The sequence below is a fragment of the Gobio gobio genome (assembly GCF_949357685.1).
Source record: "Gobio gobio genome assembly, chromosome: 1".
NCBI classification, from domain to species: Eukaryota; Metazoa; Chordata; class Actinopteri; order Cypriniformes; family Gobionidae; genus Gobio; species Gobio gobio.
In genome coordinates, this window is record NC_137097.1 from 39,420,966 (window position 1) to 39,439,781 (window position 18,816).

The following is an 18,816-nucleotide window of genomic DNA, read 5'->3' on the forward strand; positions in this document are numbered from 1 at the left end:
TACTGTAAAATATATTTTTAAAAACACTTAAATTTGACTATTGTAAAATGTTATTTTATTTCTGTGATCAAAGCTGAATTTTCAGCATTACTCCAGTGTTCAGTGTCACATGATCCTTCAGAATGTTCTTGCAACTTCAGGATTCTTTGATATATATATATATATTAGTCGATGTTCAAAAATGTATTTGAAAGAATTTTAATTTTAGGCTTTACAATCACTTCTGATAAATTTAATGTATCCTTGCTGAATTTACGTGAAAGGCAGCATCTGAGTTATAAGTATATTGTCACTTGCAGATCTTAATTCACCAAAAAATCAAAATTCTTATTTATGGAAGACGGTTTCTCACACGAGTTCCATTGGATACATCACAAGAAGGTAAAGAAGACTGTTGCCAATGTTGGGGAAAGAAATTTGAAACAATATTGCGCTACTCCCTAAAAAAAGTAAAATTCCGCATTAGTCTTTGTTGCATCACTTTTCCTGGGCTTGTTTTTTAACAGAACGTTCTATTCTGGCAAAAGACCCTTTCACACCAAAAGTGAGATTATTAAACCTCAGGTTTAAGGAAATGCAAATTCACATCTTAACAGTAGAGGGTGCAGTGCAAACCAACCTTTCAGCAGTGCTGCCATTTTGGATCACAAGAATAGGAGGCAGGAGTTTAATACACTTCAGCAATAAAAGAAATGTGCTGTTTATCTACAGTCATTTTTGCTTATTTGTATGGTTGAATTTGATCATCGGAGGCCAGAACTAAAGACATTGGTAAATAAAGCTAGATTAAATCACAGGTTTGCATAAAATATCAGTTTGCATGTTATATTTGTTTTTATTCATTTTGAGGAATACTGAATCTGTTTTTGTGAGATGAGTAAATGCCTGCTCACATTTAGTCTAGAACTACAATAAGCATCATGATCACACTTGAGGATAGAGCTGTCAGTCAATAAATGGAAAAACAGTTAACTTGTGTTACTTATTTGAAAAAGTAACTCAGATATTTTGTTAATTTATCTACATTAAAAAAAGTAATCTGACTACTTGTAATGCATTACCCACAACATTGACTATTTCAACTTCCGTTTCATACAGACTGTATCCTGCAAATAAGCACAGACACATACAGAACATCTGAATTTTTTTTTTTTTTAAATGTTGGAAATGTCTATACAACAAAACCAACAACACAACTGATATTGAACTGAAGGGAGAGTAATATATAAGGCACTGGTGGGATTTTATTAAATAACAGCTACTCAGATGTCACTTTCCGATAAACTTTATTTTACACTTTGATACACAGATGAGAGAGACGGACAAAGAAAAGCCAAAGGACAGGAGGTTTATTCCTTCTGTGTCTCTGCAATCATCCTCTCCTTCTGTTTCATCAAACACTTCCGTGAGCTGGCGTATGCGCCGAGGTCCCCATCTAGAAGAAAGAAAGAGGTTAACAGCCAGAAAACTAATTCCTGTACATAAACATAGCTTTGGTTTCACTATCAAATGAATAGGGTTTTTCTAGACAACACCTACTACAACTGGGATTGTCCCATTGTGTTATACATATTGAATGGATTTAAAACTCTACAGCTAATTGCACAAAAAATATTACTACCCAGGGCTTCAGACTAACCTTGGAGAGCAGTAGCACTGGTGCCACAAAGTTCTACAGACAGTGGCGCCAGCACTGGCTGATTTTTAATCATAAAATGATGATCGTTTTGCATTATTAAGTGCACTTACTGATAATATTAGTTTGTTTACTGGAAATTTGACAGTAAGTCACTGAGCATGAATTGAGATGCAGATTGAATTAACTTATTAACAACAGTAACATGCAAAGTTCAAATATTTTACTCTTATTAAATGCACCATTGTTCTTTTATAGTATCATACTAAACTGACCGACATCTTCAGTGATAATAAAAGGAGTGCTCTTTACATGATACAAATATTTTGCACTGAAACATTCGACTATTTCTGCCACAATACCATGGTTACAGTTAGTGTAAAGTTTTAATGTTTCTCATATGCAACAGAAATGGCAGCTCTTATCAGTTGGCCAATGTGACCTCTAACAAAATTTAGTCGCACCAGCAGGAAAAAAGGTTGCAAACGTGACCATTTGGTCTGAGTCTGGAGCCTTGCTACCTGACAAAATACTCACAGCGTGACTGAAAGGACTTGGACACTTCATCAAACTGCTTCAGTTCTTTGTTACAGTTCTGTCTGTAACTGGGACCCTCACGCTGCTGGCAGGCCCGAAGACGCTCCTGGATCACCTTCACAATCTCCTGATCCACTTTACTGCAGATCAAATTAAAATATTCTTTTTTGATTGTTTGCAAAAATAGAGATGTATGAACAATGCTTTATTTTTTTAATGCACATACTAGTCTCTCCTCCACTGCATCTCAGCCTCATAATAGCACAGATAATCTCCTTCCCGGCATTCAGTTAGCTCAGAAACGCGGCGAAACTTCTGGTGGTAGTAGTGGGATTTCTTATCGCCCTGGATGCCTTCGATAATGCCTGGTAGAACAAAAAAAAAAACAGGACAATAAAATAAAGATCGAGAATTACAAGCCAAGTAGATTTAAGGTGGTACTTGTTACAAAATGTATATCCTTTGAATATATTATTCTGATATTGATTGTTACAGTTTTGTTAACAATGAGTAGAGATGTTTTAATCTTTGTCCTCCATACAATTTGCACTGCAGAATATTTCAATACTTGTATTTGACAAGCTAAACTAAACTAAAATGCATTACCATTATAAAAACTAACCAACCAACCAATGAAGGAAAAAGGGAAAGAAAATCAGCTTCATGAGAAACACAAATCCCTCCCCCCAAAACAGGGAAAAAAGGAAGTCTGTATTATGTCCGTTTCTCAGCTACCCTCTGAGGGTATTTATATTTATGCATTGGGCAGATGCTTTGTATACACTGTATTAAATTGATACATTTTCTTATACATTCCTTCATGCAATATTGTTATCATGTTTATTTATTGTAATGTGTATTGATGTTAATGTTTGCTGTACATATTTGTTCTTTTGTTTTGTTTTAGTTTAGTGTGATTTTAGGTTCATTGTATTGAATCCAATTATGGTAACGTACAAATTTTTCCGCTCCCAATGATCTATAATCGATATATATCGGTCAGGGCCCCCACCATAAAAATAGTACTACATACATACACAAAATGTCCATAATTTTTCAGACTACTTTATATACTATGTATGAAACTATATGAATAAGCAGTTGTAAACAGTATCAAGTCACTTCACCTCTGAATGTGGTCACTGGCACATCCACCGAGTAGTAGAAAAGCTTGGACAGTATTAAAGCTGGATTCGGCAGAACCGTTTGCTTATCCACCACTGGAGTCTGGCGGGGAGGCTCTGGATACACATCTTTATCGTGATCCTCGGGCATTTTCGACAATTATTTGGAAGGGAAATTTCAAAAACCCTTTAATCGACCTCAATCGCCCGTCTCCCTTCTCCACAGTGCGCATGCGCGCTTCACAAAACATGGCGAGAAAGGTCACTGAGCTACGATTAATAAACTGAGTGGAAATTACTTGTATTCATTTTGAATCATTTATATTTAAAAACTAAACTAAGTTTATTAATCTGAATAAAATTGCCTATTTTATCTCCTCGTTTCGTTTATAAACTGCCAGGTTGAAGGTGAAAGGTTATCTACGTAATTATTTGTTCTACCAATAGATGTCGTCGTTTCACTACTGTACAATGTATTATTGTTTTTTATTCCAAATATTTGACATTATACATAAACTTCTAAATTATAAAACTACAACAAAGGCAAATACAATATGTGAAAGTAAAACAGTGATATAATAAGTAATTAAAAGAATAATAATAATAATTTAAAATAATAATAAGTCATTTTATGGCTTCCCATTAAACTCAACAATTAAAATGTTTAGTAAGTCTAAATAACATGTAATTTATGTATTTAAGTCACAGAGAATATACATGTTTGTGTGGTTTATGTAAATTAGGTCTAGCAGATATTGTGAATATTAAAAAAGTCTAATATGCTACAGACAGACATCAGCTAAAGTACGGATCTGTGGATCTCTGCTGCCACCATGTGATTGTTTGACACGTGTGCAGTCGATTGTGTGATCACGTGCTACAAGAAACGCTTTCAAGTTTCTTCCGTTTCTGAACCAAAACGCCAGTCCATGGTTGATACAGAAAGTTACAGTCCTTCGTTTTAACTTCACCACCACAGTCGTGTAGTCATGTCTTTCTGTTCGTTCTCCGGAGGGGAGTTTTATAAAGATCATTTTGAGACTGGTAAGTTGACCCCGATGTAACTAACGTTAGTAGTTATTGTATAACGTAAACAAGGCAACTTATGTAAGACCATGTAACTTGTTATTTGATTAGTAAAACTATGGGAATGTCTTGTTTTAAAGTTATCGCACATTGTTCTTGTTGCTCCTTGATTATTAAAGTACTTTTTGACATGATTATTTTACATTTAATATTGCTAAAGCATCAATAAATATGTTACATTAAAGGTTAATTTGTGTTGATGCGAGTTGCTTTTCTTTACCCTTAAGTCTCAGTGATCAGTTTAATCGGTAACACTTTACATTAATGTCTCTTTTAAAAAAACAAAAACAAACAAACATTAATTATGTATGAACTAGCAGTGAGCAATACACCGATAAGCCCAAATATTGCCTAATATATTAGAGGTTCTATGCGTGCTGCCAAAACGGCACCAAACTGTTGAGATGGACTTTACCAGACCCCTGAAGGTGTCCTGGTATCAGTGGTCTCGAACTTGTTTGTCCAGCACATCTTAAGGCACATGGCACACGGGCAATTTTTGTTGCAATTTTGCCAAGCGCTGTTGCTATTGGCACTTTCCCATTGAGAATGGGTAACAGACAGGATACTTTAGATCGGTCGTGGGTCCTGTGCTGTTGATGGCAACATTGCTCAAAAAGTTGCCATGTGTATCATTACCTTTACAGATGCTCAAGTGGATTGAGATCTGAAGAATTTGGAGGCTGGGGCAACATCTTAAACTCTTCATCATGTTCCTCAAACCATTCCTGAACAATGTGTGCAGTGTGACAGGGTGTGTATTATCCTGTGGAAAGAGGACACTTCCACTAGGGAACTCCAGTGTCATGAAGGGGTGTACCTGGTCCGCAACAATGTTTAGGTAGGTGGCACATCTAAAATTTTTGTCCACATCAATGGCCGGACTCAGGGTGTCCCAGCAGATCATTGCCCAGAGCATTACACTGCCTCCGCTGGCTTGTCGTCGTCCCACAGTTCTGGTGCCATCCCTTCCCCAGATAAACAGCCCACACGCACATGGCCATTAGCTGTGAAGGAGAACGGGACTCATCGTTCCAGACAACCTTCTTCCACTTCTCCAAGGTCCAGTTCCGAAGCTTGAGTGGCCATTGTAGGCGCTTTCGACAGTGGACAGGGGTCATCATAGGCACTCTCATTGGTCTGTGCGGCCCCATACACAGCAGACTGTGATGCACTCTGTGTTTTGACACATTCCTCCCATAACCACCATTAAAATTTTTAGTGGATTGTGCCACAGTAGACCTTCTGTTGGTTCTGACCAGATCGAATATCCTTTATTGCCCTCGTTCATCGATGAGCCTTGGGCGCCCAACACCCTGTCGCTGGTTTGTGGTTTGTCCCTCCTCGGACACTGCTGGTAATTTTTCACCAATCCTGACCGGGTGCAACACACAAGCCTCTCCATTTCAGAGGTACTCTGACCCAGTCACCTTGCCATAACAATTTGGCCCTTGTGAAAGTCGCTCCGATCTTTATTCCTGCCCATTTCTCCTGCATCCAATATGTTGATTATGAGAAGTGATCTACCCAGACCTTAATATGTGGTCTTGTTAGGAGATGATCAACAATATTCATTATGTTTTGGCTTATGTGTGTATGTGTGTGTATATATATATAAATATATAAATTACAATGTTTTTGAATAGTAGTATTTGTGACTTTTGTCAAGTTAGTAACTGTATAAAATAAGATCATCTGAGACTTATTCAACATGCATGCTTCTCCTGCAGGCATGTATGTTTGTGCTGAATGTGGGCATGAGCTGTTCTCCAGCAGATCCAAATACGGGCATTCGTCACCCTGGCCAGCCTTCACAGAAACCATCCATGAAAACAGTGTGTCTAAACACGAGGAGAGACGGGGCGCTTACAAGGTGAATGTTAAAGTGGTTTCCAGTCTGTAGATAAACTCCGGCATGATAATATAAAATGTTATTAGAGTAACAATTACAGAAGAATAAAATGAAGCATATTTCGTTTCTTTTTGGAGCTTGTAAGGGTTCAGTTTGAGCAAATGTTTTACACCATCATCACTGTCCTCGTCAGAGCTCATTTACCAGTATATTCAGTATCTGCCTCATGTTCACCATCTCAAACCTATTCTCAAAACTAGCATCTTCAACATCAAGATCAATGTTTTGATCGCTGATCCACCTGTGACCATCAAGTGATAGTAGCCACGTTTCCATTACCCTTCAAATTGCGCAAATTGAAAATATGCCCAATGGAAACACGTCAATATCGCAAAAAGGTTTTTACGCTCGCATGAGGTGGTTTTTCAGGCAATTCGAAAAAGGACATTTTCACAAACCTGCATTGATTTTTTTCTTCACATTTACAGGTCACCTGGCGTATGTAAAAGTGGATAATTCTTTACGCTGTGTGTTTGGACAGAAGATGAGACCGAGTTCTTTAATAAACTCATAATAGACAATAGGAGTACTGGATTCTAAACACAGAAATACCACATTATCATGAAGATCTTGAAGCAGATATGAGGGAGAAACACACCTCATACGCTCGAGTGTAAGGGGCTTTCCTTGCCATTAATGCTTGGATAACACGCACGTCTCCTTCCATTAAAAATAATGGCCAGTGCGGTGAATTGGATATACATAAACCTAACAACATATGTGGCATCATTTTTTGAATGACTTACCATGAGATGAAAAAAAGAAGTTGTAGTCGCATAACATCGGTTAATGGAAACGCTGTCATTTTTTTTATCGACATTTAGAAAAGATCACACGTTTTGTGCAAATCTGTAATGGAAACGTGGCTACTGACAGTAATATTTGATTTCGTTCAGTTCTTGCCAGTGTTCATTTTGACAGCAAATTTTGATTTAGTTTTAGTCAGAGTCTTTTGACTAAAATGCCATTTAGTTTGTCATATTTTAGTCTCCTGAATTGTTTTTAATTTATTTTAGTCTAGTTTTAGTCGACTGAATCTACAATAGATTTAGTCTCCTAAAATCTAATGAGTTTAGTTAAATTGTAATAAATTAAGCATTTAAGCCTTACATAACCGACTGTCACATGAACTGACATTTTGACATAATTTTGTTTTTGACATTAAAAATACACGAAAGAGCTCAATTCACTTTTTTGTTTGTTTTTTAAAAACCACTATATAGTTTTTTATAACTTTGTAACTTCTGTTTTAGCCAGTAGGCCATATCAGGTTAAGCTAAAGCTTCAAATAAGTTTGTTTATTTATTTATTTTATTTTATTTTTTTAATTTCAAGTAATGAAGTTTTTTTAAATGGTTTTAGTTAACTATTATAACCCTGATACTTTATTGAATATGTGTCAAATACTGGTCTTTCCTCCTGAATATGAATTAAATGGGAATTAAATTAAATACAGTTTATTGTGTAACCAAAAACGAATATATAATGCGTGACTTGTAATTATAAACAAGCTCGAAATACACCGGGACTCTTATTTTGAAATGTCAACGCCAGTTGCAGCTGCTCATTCTAGTTCAGATGAGGAGATAAAATATGCATTGTTACAACCGTCTTAAACATATTACTATATAAACATCGTAAAGTAAACATTGTCATTATTCATCAGCATTGGTTCATAAACAATTGCCTGGCATAAACGTGCGCTATTCATTGATAGCTCTGGAGCGCTGTATTGGGGATGCGTGAGCCTGGAGAAGCTCAACAGCGCCGTGTTTTCCAGCGGTTGTTAGATCAGCACGTTCAAATCAAATGTGCGCATCTGTTACACAGGAAATATCAGTTCTGACTGGATCTCTTCCCTAATCGTCCCTTCCTAACATTTTCGTCTCGTTTTTATTTGTTGACGAAAATGACAGTTGATTTTCGTCATAGTTTTTTTTATCCAACACTAGTTTTTATTTAGTTATAGTCTCGTTTTCGTCAGTGAAAAAAGGTCGTTGGCGAAAATGATGGCGAAAATTATTCGTCGACGAAATTAACACTGGTTCCTGCTCTGCTTTCAAGTTTTGTTCAAGTTTTGCTGATGATTCTTCCTATTCTTTTGTTTTCTGCCTGCGGTAACTATGAGTGAAATGTCACTTCATCATTGTGTATCAGACATTGCCAACTTGTGGAATAAAAGTGAATTGCACTTATTGAGTCATCAAAGATTCAATTATTGTTGTGCAGAAGATTTTTTTTTTTTACAAAAATACTTACACTGTTACACACCTTGGGTCATTACATTTTTACAAAAAAAAAAACGAATGGGAAAGCAGGCATTTTAATAATATATATATATATATATATATATATATATATATATATATATATATATATATATATATATATATATATATATATATATATATATATATATATATATATATATATATATATATATATATATATATATATATATATATATATATATATTCTTGTTAAATTGTTTATAATGAATTGATTGAGGAATACTAAAAATGTTGATGTCTAACTTTAAAAAATGAATGAGGAGGGTAGAGAATGATGTCCCGGGTCACTAAAGACCTTATGTGTTTAGTGGTTAAGTCCTGTTCAGACCAAGGACGATAACTATAAAATTAACGATAAAGATATAGTTCTAAAAATCATTCTAAATATAAAAGAATAACAGAATTCACACCACAGCTTGAACGATAACGGCACAGGAACGATATTGGAATCACTTTCAGAACTATTTTTTCCAGCTGATGACTGATAAAACCATTGAGGGCCAATCAGAATCCATCCTGCTTTAAAGAGCTCGAGCATTTAAAGCGGCAGACAACAAAACTACAGCGTGTGCTTATAATAAACTGAACGATATTGTGCATTAGTGTGAATGCTAATATAGTTATCTTTATATTTATTGTTCTTGGTGTGAACGGTTCTTTAATCTTTGATTCAGAGAATGTGAACAATTAATTATGTGACATCTTTTACAGGTTAAATGTGGTAAGTGTGGAAATGGTCTTGGCCATGAGTTTGTGAATGACGGACCCAAGCGCGGCCTCTCACGCTTCTGAATATTCAGCAGCTCTCTGAAGTTCGTTCCTAAAGGTATAAACTTTTACAACCAACAATAGACTGTTATTATATTTAGATGTATATCTATTATTAAATAGTGACCCATAATAATTCTAAAATACAATATCTAGTGTACCACTGTGATAGAAAACTATTCAGAATCAGAATTTGTAAACGAATGGCTGTTATTATTACAGTAATATTCTGTAATTTCTTCAAGTAAGCAATTGATAACTGCATCCATAGATGTACAGTATGTCTTTCAATACATTTGAAATGTGGCACAGCCCTCTCTCTTTCTTCCACAGTCAAGAATGAACAGCAGCAGAGCCTGATGGTTGGATAAGCATGTGAGGATATGTCAGTAAGAGCATATGGAGAAGCTTGGATGTGTTTACCGTGTGGATGGTGGATGAAACGCCCTGATGAAAAGCCCACAGAGGAACGGTCAGAGCGATGATGTAAAACAGCCTCATGGGAAACATTAAGAAGCTTTCTCCCAATAACTGCTACTACTGCTACACTATGCATACACAACTATGAAAAATGTATTTTATAATATGCACAATACAAACTGTTCAAAAGTTTGGAGTCTGTACGATTTAAAAAAAAAAAGTTTTTAAAAATAAAGTCTCTTCTGCTCACCAAGGCGGCATTTATTTGATCACAAATACAGTAAAACGGTAATGTTGTTAAATATTATTACACTTTAAAAATAACTTTTCTTTCTGAATATATTGTAATTTATGGCAAAACTGAATTTGTATCATTACTCCAGTTTTCAGTGTCACATGATCCTTCATAAATAATTCTAATATGATGATTTGATGATCAAGAAACATTTCTTATTATTATCAGTGTTGAAAACTGTTGTGCTGCTTCATATTTTTATGGAAACTGTGATACATTTACACTACATACATTGCCAAAAGTTTTGGGATATCTACCTTTACATGCACATGAACTTTAATGGCATCCCATTCTTAATCCATAGGGTTTAATATGGAGTTGGCCCACCCTTTGCAGCTATAACAGCTTGGTGATGTAAGGCTTGGATGCAGCTGCTCGGCTGATGAATCGACTTATTGCACAGGTGGCAACCTATCACGGTACCTACCACGGTTCATGGGTTCATTGATTCATTCTCTCTCTGTGTTTGTGTGGTTGTGTTGGAGGCGTGGCTACTGATTGCGACTCTGATCACTACCACCAGCTGCACCTGATCATCTCTCCCTATTTATTCACCTCACTCACACACACATGTTGTCAGATCGTTGCAGGTGTCTTCTGTGTCTGTGTGTGTGTTCGTTGTCGGTTCTCCTGGGAGTTCTGCCTGTTCCTGTTCCTGGAGGTTCAACGCTGTGGAGTCAAGTCAAGTCAACTTTATTTATATAGCGCGTTTAACAATGTAGATTGTTTCAAAGCAGCTTTACAGTGTAAAACAGGAAAATAATGCAGCATCATTTTATTCAGCTGTATAGCCATTCTGGAAAAAACGCTGATGTCATCAGTTCATTTCAATTATCATACAGTGACAGTGTGGGCTTTAGATCAATAATTCGATCAATAATTTAGTTTAAATGGTTAATTTAGTTTTTTATTTCGATGGCCCATTTATTTGGAGTGGCCCATTGCATCCCTGCGTCACAGCCCTGTGGTCCTGTTTGCCTGTTCCTTTGCCTTCCTGGACATTCTGTGCTTCCCAGAGACTCTGGACTTCCTGCTTGATCTTCCTTTATTTGTTCTGAGATTAATAAACACTGTTTAAAGGGGGGGTGAAATACTGTTTCATGCATACTGAGATTTTTACACTGTTAAAGACTTGGATTCCCATGCTAAACATGGACAAAGTAAAAAAAAAAAAAAAGTTGGACGTTTGATGGAGTATTTCTGTGCCAAAAATACTCCTTCCAGTTTCTGGAAAGTTTTTTTCGAGTATGGGTCCATCTGACGTAAGCTAGGGCGGAATGTCCTTGTACTACGGGCCGTACGAGCTCTTCTCCCGACTAGAGCGAGAGAGCAAATTCATGCCCATTATAGCGCTGTGCTTGGCATTAGGGAAGCCACAGGACATCACGAAATCAACAATGTCACCAAAGATGTGTGTTTTTGGTTGTCCAGGACAACCCAAGACAACCCTGTACAGCTTCCCAAAGAACCCAGCGTTAATGGAACCACTGCATTTCGGCGACGATCGTTTTATAAACAAGGCCCAGTTCAACTCCGGATTTGTAGCTCGTCTAATGCTGAAATATTGAGCGGTTCCAGCAATTAAGGTTGGAAGCATTTATTTTAAAGAATACCTACCCTTTGCCGTTGATGTCTTCGGCCTTTGTGAAGTTGAAGGGAGCATCCGTATTCACAAAATTGGACTTGAGTAATGCTTATCATTTGGTCCGTATAAGGGAGGGGGATGAATGGAAGACTGTGTTTAATACCCCCAGGGGACATTTTGAATATTTGGTCATGCCCTTTGGGCTGTCCAACTCTCCTGCGGTCTTCCAAGCACTCGTCAATGACGTGTTGAGAGATATGGTCGATCAGTTAATTCAGTTAAGTCTACCTGGATGACAAATTTTATATTTTCTTCTTCTCATCCGAGGGAATGCACATGGATCCAGATAAGGTTAAGGCTGTGGTTGATTGGCCAAGTCCAGATTCTCGTAAGGCCCTACAGAGGTTTCTGGGATTCGCCAATTTTTACCGACGTTTTAGAGGTGGGGGTAGGTGCGGTTCTTTCCCAGCGCTCTTCCTCGGATGACAAGATGCATCCCTGTGCGTTTTTTTCCCCATCGTATGTCACCTACCGAATGCAATTACGACATTGGTAATGGAGAGTTGTTGGCAGTCAAACTGGCGTTGGAGGAGTGGCGTCGTTGGCTAGAAGGGTCGGGGGTACCTTTTATTGTTTGGACCGATCATAAGAATTTGGACTACATCAGATCTGCTAAAAGACTCGATTAAAGGCAGGCTCGGTTTTCCCTTTTTTTCGGTCGTTTTGATTTTTTCTCTCTTGTACCGCCCGGGCTCTAAAAACATCAAGCCTGATGCTTTATTTCGCGTTTTTGACCGCTCCGATTGCCCGTCCACTGCCGAGTGCATTTTACCTGAGAGACTCATTGTCTCCACACTCACATGGGAGATCGAATCGAAGGTCAAATCGGCCTTAGAAGGGGTAACTAACGCCTCCGCCCAGCGGGACCACCGAGTCGATTATTCGTGCCCGAGAGTCTATGGTCCGACGTTGTACAATGGGGTCATTGTTCCAACGTGGCTTGTCATCCAGGAGTCAATCGAACCAATTTTTTGGTTAAGCAAAGATTCAGGTGGCCTGGTATGGCTCGTGACATTCGGGATTTTGTTTTGGACTGTTCGGTTTGTGCCACTGGAAGGACTTCCAATTGTCCTCCAGATGGGTTACTCCAACCGCTGTCAGTTCCTTCGAGACCCTGGTCCTACATTGCACTAGATTTTGTACCCGCCCTCCCAGGGCAAGACGGTCGTGGACCGGTTCTCGAAGGCGGCTCATTTCATTCCCTTGCCCAAATTACCTTCTGCCAAGGAGACAGCAGTGGCTGTCATAGATCGCGTCTTTCAGATACATGGCCTCCCGATAGACGTGTTTTCCGACAGGGGGCCCCAATTGATATCTAAATTCTGGAGAGAGTTTTTTAGGTTACTGGGAACGAGTGCAAGTATGTCCTCGGGTTTCCATCCCCAGAGCAATGGTCAGACCGAGCAGGCCAACCAGGATCTTGAGAGAGTGTTGCGGTGTTTGGTATCCAAGAATCCTTACTCCTGGAGCCAACAACTGTCATGGGTTGAATACGCACAATTCGTTACCAGTGTCATCCACGGGCCTATCTCTGTTTGAATGTAGTTTAGGTTACCAGCCACCAATTTTTCTTAATCTGGAATCCGAAGTCACGGTCCCCATCCACTCACGCCTTTGTCCACAGGTGTCGCCTCACATGGAGCAGAGCCCGCGAGACCTTGCTCCAGGTGGGAGCGCGCACCAACCTATACGGTCAATCGTATTCTGGACTCGAGACGGAGGGGACGCGGATTCCAGTATTTGGTGGACTGGGAGGGTTACGGTCCGGAGGAGAGAAGTTGGGTTCCTGCCAGGGACATACTGGATCACTCTCTTATCGATGATTACAACCGACAGGTAAGTTCTCCTGGGAGCGCCAGGAGGCGGATGGGTGGGGTACTGTCACGGCTCATGGGTTCATTGATTCATTCTCTCTCTGTGTTTGTGTGGTTGTGTTGGAGGCGTGGCTACTGATTGCGACTCTGATCACTACCACCAGCTGCAGCTGATCATCTCTCCCTATTTATTCACCTCACTCACACATGTTGTCAGATCGTTGCAGGCTTCTGTGTCCTGTGTGTGTGTTCATTGCCGGTTCTCCTGGGAGTTCCGCCTGTTCCTAGAGGTTCACCGCCGTGGAGTGGCCCATTGCATCCCTGCGTCACAGCCCTGTGGTCCTGTTTGCCTGTTCCTTTGCCTTCCTGGACATTCTGTGCTTCCCAGTGACTCTGGACTTCCTGCTTGATCTTCCTTTATTTGTTCTGAGATCCGCACTTAGATCCTGCGCATCTTTCCTGACAGTACCACGCTTGATTTCACTGAGCTCCTGAGAGCGACCCATTCCTTCACAAATGTTTGTAGAAGCGTCTGCATGCCTAGGTGCTTGATTTTATACATTTACATTTACATTTAGTCATTTAGCAGACGCTTTTATCCAAAGCGACTTACAAATGAGAGCAAAAGAAGCAACTAGAACAGTCAAGGGCAACAGTATGCAAGTGCTGTAGCAAGTCTCAGTTAATCTAGCTCAGAACACACAGGACAGTTTTTTTTATTTATTTATTTATTTTTTATAAATTAGACAGACAGAAAATGAATATAGCAATATAGCGTATTTCAGGATTCTTGAGGAATAGAAAACTAAAAAGAACAGCATTTATTTGAAAGGGAATTAAATGCATCTTTGCTGAATAAAAGTATCTCTTTATTTCAAAATAATAATAAAAAAATCGTATCCAGACCCTAAAACTTTTGAATGCTAGTGCACATTTTATCTTAGTTTTCCTGTTATAGGTCAATAGTTACTTTTTAAAGTGTATATCTTTTGGTTACTTGATAACAAGGATCATAAATGCTGACGTAATAATTTCTGCAGCCTCACTTGGTCATGTGGAGATCATCTTTTAGATATTGTTTAGCACGGGGTGTCCAAACCTGCTCCTGGAGGGCCACTGTCCTGCAGAGTTTAGCTCCAACTTTCCTCAACACCCCTGCCTAGAAGATTATAGTATGCTTAGTAAGTCCATGGCTGCGTCCCAAATCAAATACTCTCTTGAGTAGGTACTTATTTTGAATAAGTAATTACTTCACAAAACAAATTATGTGCTATATAGTATGAATGTGTGTAGTATGAATGTAATCTGGATGTACTACATTCACCATGTTGTCATTATCATGTGACCTACCAGCGTCCGTTACGTCGCTTCACTGCCATTCACAAATCCTCTCCCGTGGCCTCATGGGATAAAGTGTCCATCGTATGCACACTTCAGAATCTCGCGGGAAGTAGTAGGTCATCCTTGGACTTTTTGCCTACTCTTTTGGAGTATTGTGAATTCAGACATACTTCTTTTGTCACATAGCTACTATTTTCCCCTATAGAGGGTAACGTCACTTTCCCACAGGAACACGCCACCCTCAGCCAGACTGAGTGGCAAAAGAGCTGTTGCATGACTGGATTTAATTGGGAAAACTGTGAAAATGCGAGTGAAACAAACGATTATCAGTTTAAACTAAAGGTTTCACTCGATAGTGTTCCTTACAACTTACCAAAGATCCAGTGATCAATGGATATTGACATACAGGCAGGAATTGTGTTTCCTGACATATGTGCCTGATTTCAATGCAGGGGAAATACATAAAGCAAATTTGCCAGTGAACGCTTTATATAAATACAATATAGGTAGATCTAAATCCGGGTGATCACTTATATCAGTTATCAGTTTTATATCAGTTTTTATGTAGCTTTCGTCAGTAAAAATATACCTCAGATATCTTGTCAAATCTATTTGTACAGTCAATCTCAAAGCTCTTTCCTGTTTTAGATGTGTTTTATGTGCTTTTTGCTCATTCATGCTGAAAACCAATGTTGCCACTACAATCTTTTTGCCACTCAGTGGGCGTAACCGCAGTCACTCCGGACAGCGGTGAAGTCACGTGCATACCCTCTATATAGTAGGTAAGTATTTGTTTTTGGATGCAGCCCAAGATTAGCTTCAGGTTCAGGTGTGTTTAATTGGCGTTGGAGCTGAACTTTGCTGTACAGTGGCAGGAGCAGGATTGGACACCCCTGGTTTAGCACATTTTTACCTCTCGAAATAATTTATGTATTTACATGTTTAGAACAATGCCAAAAGATCAACTCTGGAAACTTTCTGCTGTTTCTGTATATCACTGTTTGTTTGCTCACCACAATTATTTAAATCATTAAACTTTGTGTGATTGTTAAACAGCTGCATTTTGTTATATATTGGTGAAAACCCCAGGAGATGCTTAAAGTTTAAAATCCCCCTTAAACATCTTTAAAAATGGGATTAGTAAATAAATTGTGGGAATTAATATGAAGCTTGACGCTTTGAACCTATAAAGAAACATTTACAGTCTCTGTAGTCCCTGCCTTGACAGTAAGGATTGCATAATAGCGTAGCACTTTATTTTACGGCCCCGTTCCCCCATGTACATGTACTGGGTAATAACTATATAGGTACTAACACAGAACCTATCCCTTAACCTAAACTTAACCCATGTAACCTTATATTACCCAGTACTAGGTAAATGCACTTTAAGTACACGTAAGTGCATGACTGTAAAATAAAATGCAAGCCATATATATATATATGTGTGTGTGTGTGTGTGTGTGTGTGTGTGTGTGTGTGTGTGTGTGTGTGTGTGTGTGTGTGTGTGTGTGTGTGCGCGCGTGTGTGTGTGTGTGTGTGTGTGTGTGTGTGTGTGTGTGTGTTTGTGTTAGACATTTGTCCTCAAGCTTAAACCATGCACCATGTCTTTATTCTGGTGTCAGCATTAATTTAAATGTCAAATGGCTGCTGAAAAGAGACATTTGAGAATAGATTTTCCTTTGATCTGCTGTTTTTTAGTCAATTTGCAAAACTAAGTTGCTCTGATTAAAGTCCTGTTTGGTCCTGTTAAATATTACACATAATAACTTACATGGCCAGGAGTCTTGAAAGTGAGAAAACAAATCAGCATCAGGTATTTTACAGAATCAGAATAGCATGAGATGGCCACAAAATAATGTATTCAGGTGATTTTTTTAATTTAGAAAGATAAAACATACAATGTTTCCCCATTGTCAGACATTGTATTTTCATTTAAAACAATCAAAATGGTTATGCTTTGCAGCCATTTGAGACTCAAGAATGTTGATTCTAGTTCAAATCAACTTTTTCTATTAACTTTAAATGTCATAGTCACAATGCCATCAATCCCAGCTTGAAGTTCATCGTGTTCCTGGACACTTGACACTCCTTTAGGGGTCCCAGTGAGAATGAGATCACCTTCTTCCAAAGAGATGATCTCACTGATGTAGTTTATGAGATATGGGATGGAAAAGATCATCTGGGATGTGCTTCCATTCTGTTTCAGGATATCGTTCACCTTCAACCACAGATTGATGCTCCCAGGGTCTGGGATCTTCTCCTTGGGAATGAAGTCACTAATGGGGCATGAGGTGTTGAAAGCTTTGGCCAGGGTCCATGGAAGACCTTTAGATTTGCATTCGTCCTGAATGTCCCGAGCTGTCATGTCCAGGCACAGCACATATCCAGCCACATGGTCCATTGCTGAAGACTGAGGAATAGCAGTTCCTCCTTTACCAATGACCACCCCGAGCTCAACTTCATGGTGGAGATTGCTGGAGTAGAAGGGGACGAGAATAGGAGACCCTTCCCTAATGTAAGCAGACGGGGGCTTCAGGAAGAGCACAGGCTCGCAGGGAATAGCATTTTTGAGTTCTATGGCGTGATCTGCATAGTTTCTCCCGACGCATATTATTTTCCTTCCCCATTCCCAAAAGCGAGCAATATTCCTTGCGCTCATTTTGTAGTTCCACACCAGCGAGTTCTGCAGCCGGAAATTAAATGACCTTTGGTCGCTTGATAACGGAAGGCGGTGAGACACTACAGCACCAAAAACATAAATATAGTGCAAATAAAACAAACACGAAATAGATAGGCTACACCTGTCAGGAATTAAGTCCAGGAAACATTATTTATTTGGCTTGAAGAAGTTCATTCACAATCACGAAGACCGAAAGCAATATCAAAAATCCTACTATGGCAAAGGCTTACATTATGAATATGAATTAGGTCTCACAAGCGTTCTTGAAATCTGTCCAATGGCGAAAGCTGCGTCATTGAATATTAATGACGTTTTGCAAACGCCACTAGTTGGCCATCCAATGACCAAAGCGCGAGTCTTAGGTTTATCTCGATTTTTCTATTGGTGTCTTTTTCTATTGTGTGCTATTTTTCTATTGGTGTCTTTTTCTATTGTGTGCTATTTTTCTATTGATTTGAGATTTTTTTTTTACTAATTGTATTAAAATGTCACTATTTGGTGTTTCATCCCTCATAATGAAAAGAAAATATTAAAATTTTGCCTTTTGTAATTATTTCTATATTTTCTTTTGCAATTGTTTTCTTATTTTATATAGGCTAGCTAGAGGCTCACTCCAGTTAATTTGTATTTTATTGTATTGTTTTATTGTATTGTTTTTTAATTGTATTGTATATATATATATTTCCAAGTCCCAATCACCCTGAATTCACCCTATAATATATATTAGGGCTGTCAATAGTTTAAAAAAAATTTAATCGCAATTAATCGCACCTTTGTTGCCAATGATCCTTGGAGCTTGCAGAAAATACAGTTATGTGAGAACCATCCTTCAATCTGATTGTTTACTGTCTTTGGATATAGCGAATTATGACAAAATGAATGTGTTTAATGATAAATGGTGTATGCTTAATTTCACAATAAGTGAAACAAAAGCTTTCTATTTCATATAAATACTGTTCTTTTAAACTTTGTATTCATCAACTGATTATAAAAATATATTTTTTACACAACTGCTTTCAACATTGATAATAATCAGAAATGTTTCTTGAGCAGCAAATCCTCATATTAGAATGATTTCTGAAGGATATGTGACTCTGAAGACTGGAGTAATGATGCTGAAAATACAGCTTTGATCACTGGAATAAATTACACTATACTATATATTCACATAGAAAACAGTTATTTTACATTTTAATAATATTTCACAATATTACAGCTTTTTTTGTATTTTTAATAACATAAATGCAGCCTTGGTGAGCAGAAAAGA

General features: G+C 38.2%; 3 protein-coding genes across 3 annotated transcripts; 1 reads left to right on the forward strand and 2 right to left on the reverse strand.

Annotated features, from left to right (window-relative positions):
* Nucleotides 1–1,269: 1,269 nt before the first annotated feature.
* Nucleotides 1,270–3,539, reverse strand: ndufb10 (NADH:ubiquinone oxidoreductase subunit B10). The gene is made up of 4 exons (XM_079818325.1): nucleotides 3,301–3,539; nucleotides 2,400–2,538; nucleotides 2,174–2,313; nucleotides 1,270–1,435 (listed from the first exon to the last, which is right to left on the reverse strand). Exons 1-4 carry the CDS (start codon nucleotides 3,446–3,448, stop codon nucleotides 1,350–1,352), a joined length of 513 nt encoding a protein of 170 aa, XP_079674451.1. The 5' UTR covers nucleotides 3,449–3,539; the 3' UTR covers nucleotides 1,270–1,349.
* Nucleotides 3,540–4,153: 614 nt separating this feature from the next.
* On the forward strand, nucleotides 4,154–10,023 carry msrb1a (methionine sulfoxide reductase B1a). The gene is made up of 4 exons (XM_079822708.1): nucleotides 4,154–4,341; nucleotides 6,114–6,256; nucleotides 9,298–9,412; nucleotides 9,688–10,023. The coding sequence occupies exons 1-4, from the start codon at nucleotides 4,287–4,289 to the stop codon at nucleotides 9,723–9,725; spliced, it is 351 nt and encodes a 116-aa protein (XP_079678834.1). The 5' UTR covers nucleotides 4,154–4,286; the 3' UTR covers nucleotides 9,726–10,023.
* A 6,664-nt stretch (nucleotides 10,024–16,687) lies between these two features.
* fahd1 (fumarylacetoacetate hydrolase domain containing 1) lies at nucleotides 16,688–17,760 on the reverse strand. The gene has a single exon (XM_079829454.1). The coding sequence runs from the start codon at nucleotides 17,526–17,528 to the stop codon at nucleotides 16,869–16,871; it is 660 nt and encodes a 219-aa protein (XP_079685580.1). The 5' UTR covers nucleotides 17,529–17,760; the 3' UTR covers nucleotides 16,688–16,868.
* Nucleotides 17,761–18,816: the final 1,056 nt, after the last annotated feature.